This window comes from Megalops cyprinoides, chromosome 3 (genome assembly GCF_013368585.1).
Source record: "Megalops cyprinoides isolate fMegCyp1 chromosome 3, fMegCyp1.pri, whole genome shotgun sequence".
NCBI classification, from domain to species: Eukaryota; Metazoa; Chordata; class Actinopteri; order Elopiformes; family Megalopidae; genus Megalops; species Megalops cyprinoides.
The window spans coordinates 23,913,413-23,921,750 of NC_050585.1; the positions used below are offsets into that span (position 1 = coordinate 23,913,413).

The 8,338-nt window shown below is 40.1% G+C and overlaps 1 protein-coding gene across 1 annotated transcript; it reads right to left on the minus strand.

The window, feature by feature from the left end:
- Positions 1-505: 505 nt before the first annotated feature.
- LOC118774830 (thymosin beta-a-like) lies at positions 506-5,333 on the minus strand. Its single transcript, XM_036524368.1, has 3 exons — positions 5,252-5,333; positions 2,462-2,574; positions 506-928 (listed from the first exon to the last, which is right to left on the minus strand). Exons 2-3 carry the CDS (start codon positions 2,562-2,564, stop codon positions 882-884), a joined length of 150 nt encoding a protein of 49 aa, XP_036380261.1. The 5' UTR covers positions 2,565-2,574; positions 5,252-5,333; the 3' UTR covers positions 506-881.
- Between the last annotated feature and the right edge of the window lie 3,005 nt (positions 5,334-8,338).

The window sequence follows — 8,338 nt, forward strand, 5'->3', positions numbered from 1 at the left end:
ACTTTAGGCTGTATGTACACACAAAGGTAGCAAATGAGAGTAAAAAATATTCATTCCTATATCTTATCTTTTTTCTCTGAAAAATATGTCCATGTAAAATATTATGTCCATGGCTAATCTTTTCAATGCATAAATGATGGTTATTCAGACATTTCTGAGTGCTTTGCATTTGTATTATCTGTAAAAATAAGGCTAATCTATTTTTACTTTAGAGTGACTGCCTAATATCCCTAGAAGTAATACTCTTAGAGCTACAAAACAATGTTTGAAAAGAGTGAACAGAACTCTTTCAGCCATTTATGACTGATTTATTGCATAGTGTTGTATTCTTTTCACCCTGTTGTCTCACTGAAAAATTCCAATGACTCATTTTATATGTGATGATGCTTAAAAAATATGCAGTTAGTTGATATTAACATTAGAAAAAAAGTGCATTTTATTCCCATTAAAACATATTCATCCTTTTATTTAAAAACAAAAATATCTTTTTAACATGTTATTTTAAAGAATAATAAATCCAAAATGGCACCAGATACAGAGAGCGCCTAGCGATGACAGAAATGTTGTTGATGTCATCTTATTGATGCAAGCACTTCTAAAGCCGTCAGATTCCAATCTTTCACTTTCTTCCTCCTCTCTATGGAATGTGTCATAAAGCGAGAATCAAAATTTACACAGCTGCGATTGCTGGGACACTGGAACGCTCCCCTTTTTACCCCTTCACATGGCCTTTCCTTCTCCCCTCACCCCAGTGTCTCGGTGCCATTTAGGTGAATGTGCTGGAGTGGAGTGGATAACCAGGGGAGACAGACAGGGGTAGGATCCTGGCAAAAGGGAGGTGAGGGAGGGGACTTGGAGATGGAGAAAGAGCTGTGGCTTTTTCATTTGGAGGCTTCAGTGCAAGACGCTTTCTTCTCTTGTTCAATATCTGAAAGCAAAGAGAGCTAAATGTCAATTAAGCTTTGAGCCAAGGTCAGAAGAGGAGTTGCATACCTGCATATGCCTGGGTTATGACTATATGGTTAAAACTGTGGCCTTGCATTGTGCATGGAAAATAATGGCAAAAAAGAGGCAACCATTGCTGACAGATGAAGCCATTACACACTTGATGGCCCATAGTGGTACAATGATGAGGCAAAGGGTCAAGGGATTGCAGCATTTATCTGAACTTCCACTAAACTAATGACTTCATGAGTAAACAATTACAAACCATAAATTGATACATTATTAAGTTGATCTTTTTGAAACAGAAAAGAGAAGCCTGATGGTGGGAAACTGCCATTATTGCTCCAAACATGACCACAATCACAGACAGGTTCTCAATAAATCTAATAGGTGCTCATTCTCAATTAATTTTTGAATTCAGTTGTGCTTTAATGCCAAGACAAAAGTAAGCAGTGTTGCCAAGGCATTCATGTCCAGTACAAAGTTTAAACACAACAGGACAGAACATACACAATCACACATATACACACAACAAACGGAAATATATATTTAAAAAACAACAAATAAAAAGTAAAAGTTATAGGTAGAAGTAAAAATCAACAATCATAGTAGCCACAGTAGTATAAATAATCCCTCTTCCATCCATGCAATTACAAATCAGATACTGTTTGAAAGATGGATGTAGGTTTGTCACTATTAACTGATAAACAGCACCATTAATGAGCCATCCTGTCCTGCATTCTGCTTCAGCTGTGGTCAAGCTGGAGTACAATTCAGGCTAAGCAGACATTTTCCTGCTGGCCATCAAAGAGACTGCTGATAAATAACAGCAGGGGCCCTAGTGCATGGTACAGAGGGGATCTGAACTGCAGTGGGGGTAATGTACAAGAGCAGCAGTCCACTTTGCGCAAGTGACACCACCCCATTAGCCCTGGCAGCAGCTCTGCTGTGTGGGAGATAGAAAGCAGCATTGCCAAATTCCCAAATTCCTGTTCCCGCCAACATGCAAACCCTGAACTTCTGCTGACTTCTCCCTCACTTGTGTTTCTTGGCCTGATTGCAAAGCACAGCTCAGGGAACAAAGCGTACTGTTTGATATGCGCTTCATTATGTGCCGGGTGAGTTATGGCTCTCCAGACGCAAGCAGCTTCCTTCCTCTCTGTGCCTTGGCACAAAGGGCCCACCATACACCCATTTACCCATTGTCAGCCAATCTACCAAAGAAAAATACAATGCATTTCATCTCAAGGATGTATGTCACCTTCAAGTTTTAAAGTAGCTGTAATAAAGAGGCCACTCAACTATAGGTGGAACAGGAAAAAAAAACACAAACTGGCCCAACAGAGTGGCAAATGTGTTATGGATAAAGCACTGCCAAATCATGAATGTAAAGTATCTACATCTACAAAACATCTCTTCACCTCCTGCTTTATAATTGTCTCCCAGTATAGCTAATGAAAAGGGAGGTTGACCTGTAGGGGGTTGAAGGAGTGAGGAGGGTGGTAGGAGCACTTACCCTCCTTGGAGGGCAGGGTGTTCTTCTCTTCCGTGGTGGTCTTCTTTAAACACTTCTTGTCAAAGTTCTGCACTTCCTCTTTGACGGGATTGTTGTCACTCATTTTGGTGGATCTGTCCACAAAGAGAAGGTTGGAATTGAATGCAGCGTACAGTTACAGTCCTACAACACCACAGAAAGCTACATCATCCTCTGCTTTTATTGTTTTTTTCTATGCCTTTTCCTTTAATGTAACCTATATTTTGGAATTGCCAACTAGGTTTGTCTCTCTGTAACAATCACTGCACCTGTGCTGGAGTGATGATGTGAGACTGCAATCTTCTGATACACTGGAATGGAGCCAACGGATATATTTTTCAAACTGCAAGTCACCCAGCACACTACAGTAGAGTGGGTATTCATTGAAGGATTGATAGATGCTATGCTACTGACACCAATCAAGCAAATCACAGGCATCTGGTGAATTGCAAGTGAAACAAGAGCAGTGAAACAAGGAAACCGTGGAAAACCCCTATCCGTGGTGGAACAAAGGAAATTTTGTCTGCCACTGTAGGTTCCCAGTCATCGTTGCCTGATGACATGCCTAAGATCAAAGCCAGGACATAGAGCTCAGACTGCACTCAAAGTGAGCACCCTAACCACTGAGCTACTCTGGGACCAGGTCTAATGCCTTATTTCATTCTTTCCCTCAGTTCAATATTAAACCTCCCACATGAAATGAGTCAGGAATAAGAGATTCAATCCCTCCTACTGCTGATAGGTCTCATATTGGGAGTGTGCAGAGGAAATCAGGACTGCACAAGAGAGGAAATCAGGGCTGCACACACAATGGGTAACTCATCTCAGGGGAATGGCTGAGACAGAGCCCATGTTTACTCAGGAAAGGAGGTTCCAACAATGGATGAATGGCAAGAAGAGGCTGACAGAAATATTTCCCTGAACCCATTTATAATCTCTTCAACACAATCCATTTCATCCAGGCTCTACCCTCAAAAACACAGTCATTTAAGGTGAACTCAATTTCCTGGCACAGCTTTCCCCAATGTCAGCATTTCATTTTGTAAAGAAAAAGGACAGTGCAAGACAGAGAGAAGTCAATGTCCTTAATTAGTATCCAGTGCTGGTCTGTAGATCACATTGGATCTTCCTCAAACAAACTTGGCTGCTTTGCAGTGAAAATTGATCCTACCCTTTCCTCTCTTTTATACATGACACTATAAGTGTGCTAGCAATTTGTGTCACAAAAGAGTGGCATACTCCCACTAACCCATCATTAATGAAAAATCGGCTCCTTGTATTGTCCAATCTATATTGCCTGAGGAACAACAGTTTGGAATGAGATGCATCAATATCACAGGTCATGGGCATTCCCTTTTGATGTGATTGGGGGGGGGGGGGGGGGGGGGGGTCCTACATGCCTTCACCTTGATTCTGTTGGTCAGTATCACTGGAAAAGGTTTGACACATTGCAGCAGGATGAGACTTGTAGCGACTGAAAGGCTGCTGGAGACACACTTACACAACTTAAAACCCCCCCAATTATATTCTATCCAGCCTCCTGCTGTTAGATAATCCAGTCTTCTTACGCAGCACTGCACCCCTCTGGGCCAGCCAGCCCTGCTGCATCCCCACCCCCTTTCCTCCACAAGAGCTGCCACGTGGGGAAAATCCTCTCCACAGATGGAAAATTAGAGCCACTCCAATGGAATTCACAGGTCTGAGCATTACTTACACATGACTTAACCGTTTTATATGTCATAAAAATAAATAAATAGTTATTCTATAATACATTGCGCAGAGGCCACACATTTTCTACTTTTTTAAACTCTTCACAGAAAGCAATTTTTTGGCATTTGTTGGCAGTGCAAGAGGATTACATTTAATCACTCTACATGTAGTTTGAGTTAAAAAAGCCGTTTGTTTACGCACCTGCGTGCACTGCTTGTAATACGATGAATTCATGACAATCAGTTATGTGAACAGCGAGTCGCCCTTCTGCCTTCCCTCAATGTCAGTGTTATTGTTCTCTGAAAAAAGCATCTATCTATAAAACAATATGGCGATTTTTCACAGTCTTCCTTTCATAACGGAATGTGCTCCAATCAGGGGACAAGACAAACAATTGACGAAACCACGCTAGAGAAATACGATAAAATATGCCATATTTAGTCGCGACCCACGAAGGATGCGAGAGGAATGGGCGACAGTTCCTGCGCCTGGTGTTGCGCAGCAGTCATTCTCTCGCTAGGGCTGCCCCGCATGACAGACAGGCTGCCGCAGACCGCGAGACGCACACAACAGGAAAGCGGCGGAGCGAATCCCTAGTCTAAATAGACAACTGAAAATTTAGGGGAAATATGTGGGTGCAACATGACTACAATGTTTTGCATAAATAATAACAATGTAGCGGTTGTACAATTTACACATAAAATAAAACAAAACACACACACACACAAAACGTTTAAAGCCGAAGGAAACATATAAGGAATGTCATACATATTAAATGATAGAAATTTATTAGATTAATCCAACTGGATTAAGATTTTAACAATGCATTGCTTCAGGTAAGTATTGTAAATACATCTAATGTTATAAAGTCCTGTTATGCAATAAGGCATTAAGAGGTTTAGCAGCTGAACAGCTATCTCGTTGACAATTTGCTAAAAAATCGTATGAAAAAGACCGAGGTGATTAGTGATATTTGATGTTTACCTATATCCACAGATTAAATATTCATTAACGAACACTGTATTGATATATCTTATCTTTTATTCCACTTGGCAATCCTACCTGAGACACAGCGCTGCTGAATCCTCTGTGTTATACTCCTTAAGGTATTTCTGTGACAACCGTACGCGCAAAGAAGTTTAAATAGAACAGTACGCCTACTCCACCTTAACTTTGGAACCAACCCGCTTTCAGACATTGGCCCAAAGTCACCCAATCCTCTGTATTATTGGACAGAACAGCAATCCCTCAAAATACACCTGACAAGTAGAAAGGCTTTGCGCTGCAAAACATGAAAGCTTTTATTTCATCCACGTTTACACATTCACAAGTCTAAAATAAATTACTTCGGAATTTAAGATAGATTCAAGCTCACAATCTACTGTGATATCTTTTTAAAATCACCCTGCGACGAGGAAGACGATCTAATTTCCTTATCATATGCGCGATGTCTTCATTTAAGCCTGTACATGATACAACGGCGCAACCTTCTGGCAAAGTTTGCTAGTTAGAGATTACAATGGAATTTCAAAGAGTCATGAATAGGAATACATGACAAAGTGCTCACACACAATAATGTTCTAACATAAATGAGACATATCAACTGAAAGCACTTTACGGGGAATGTGACCATTAAATGTAACATTTGAGCATGCGCATCAATGAAAGACCACGAAACAGCACCCTCTGTTGATACTGTTCTGGGTGACATGATTCATAAAATAGAGTAGAATCTGTCTTGGCATTTTGGGAAAGTGATTAAATGCAGAACAAAAATGATATACCAGGACTATGAAAACACCTCTCTAAAACTTATAAAACTTGTTGGACACCAAACATTAGTAATCCTTACAGAATCTCCAACATTGCAAGAGCTCTGCAGCCTCCATGGCTCCATTTGCAAATGTAACCATGCTCTGTACTTAAATAATTGAAATCAACATGATCTAACTGCATTTTGTCAAACTGTATTTTTATATTTATGCATACAAAAAATGAGACAGGAAAGAAAATCCACATATTGCTGCTTCTGAGTGATTTTATTTGCACATACAAATAAAATAAACAATGTCTTTGCCCCTAGAGATCTTCCTTACGACAAACAACATTGCCATCTGTAACAATGCGACATACATGCAAACTAACAGGAGGAGAAAATTACAAAACACAAATAATTTAATTTAAAACACACAAATCAGAAGTTGCGGGAGCACATCCACAGCACTGCTAAGTCAGAGCTCTTCAGCCACACCTGTACTTAAGTATTGCCAGTCAAGGAAGGCAGGTGTGGCTCATTAATAGCTGGTTGAAGCAATAATTAACCGGTTAATACAATAATTAACCTGTTGGAAGTGAACTTGGTGTACATGCATGCATAGGTGATTTAAATAAAGGATCCTTAACTATGTGTAACAATATATTAATTAGCTTAGATTAGATTAAACTTTATTGTCATTGTGCAGAGCATAGGTACAAAGCCAATGAAATGCAGTTAGCATCTAACCAGAAGAGCAAAAGAATAGTATTACTTACAAATGAGTGCAGGTAGAAGTATGTACTACAGCATAAGTATGTACAATATAAATAATAGTAATCTGAACAATTTGAGAAGTTCAACCTGTGCTGGAATGAGCAGTGCCAATATAAAAGTACTGAGACAGTGCAGTAATGAGTGCAATAATGCTTAGTGCTGTGGTATGGAGCTCAGTAGGGTCACAGCCTCAGGGAAGAAGTTCTTCCTGAGCCTCCTGGTGAGGGAGAGGAGGCTCCTGTTAACGCCTGCCTGATGGGAGGAGAGTAAAAAGTCCATGGTTAGGGTGGGATGCATCCTTGATAATGCTTTTTGTCCCGCCCATGCAGCGTTTATGGTAAATGTTGTCAATGGTGGGCAACTGGGTGCTGGTGTTCCGTTGGGGTGCTTTCACCACCCGCTGGAGTGCTTTAAGGTCTGATGCGGAGCCGTTGCCATGCCACACTGTGATACAGTTGGTGAGTATGCTCTCAATGGTACAGCGGTAAGAGTCCACCAGTATCCAAGGACACAAGTGAGCTTTCTTAAGGCTCCACAGGAAGTAAAGGCACTGTTGTGCCTTTTTGATCAGGATGGAGGAGTTCAGGGACCAGGTGAGATTGCTGGAGATGTGGACGACAAGGAATTTGAAGCTTGATGCACACTCCACTACAACTCTGTTGATGTAGATGGGGGTGTGTGCGTGGCTCCTAGCTCACCTGAAGTTCACAATGATCTCCTTGGTCTTCTGAGTGTTAAGGGCCAGGTTGTTGTTGGCTGTTGTTGTTGCTAATACATTATTAGCAACACAATACAGTATTAGCATAAATACCTTCCAGGTCAAATGTGATGTTTGTCGATGTTGATGTAATTGTTCTTAGTGCAAATTACAGACATTATACTATGTAGGGCAATGTGATACAAATTATTATTATTATTATTATTATTAATTTTAAGCAATTCATAGTTGGATAATTGAACTTATGCTATGTAACCTACCAGTTTCCACAATGACATCAATTATAAAGAAGTTCAAGGCTGGGATTGTTGCTTCCCTGTAAGAAAAAGCATGGCAGAATTTCCTCCTCCCACCACCCACAACATCCTGTAAGAAAAACAATTTTCTAGGACAGTAATTATTCATTTATTCAGGAAAATCATTTTGTCAAATTAATTCTCACATTTACAGGCATGCTTGTCAACACTGGGATTGCTGAAAGAAAGGTGATGCTGTTGTGAAAAGAACAGCATCCTCTCGCTCCTCACCCTAAAAATACCACAACTTAACCATTTGTTAGAAAGTTACAAACAGTCATATAATGTTTTTTTTTCCTTTAGAATACTGGACATGCCTTCCTTATTTATACTCCTTCATAGTCCTGTTATAATTATTTTGAGAAAAACAATTTAAAATAAAATCAAACTATGCTGCTCTTTTTAGAGCTGTTGGTAATATATTCCAGGATTTTCCCTGTCGAATCATATTTTGTTTTAACTTTTAACAGGTGTTAATTTATTGAAGTTTCAAAGGAAGATTCAGGAGGACAATCTTCCCTTCCCTTTCTTCTAGACAATCCCTACACAATTAACAAACCCATCCCACCCCCAAGTAGAAAAACCCACTAATCACTTCCTTTTGT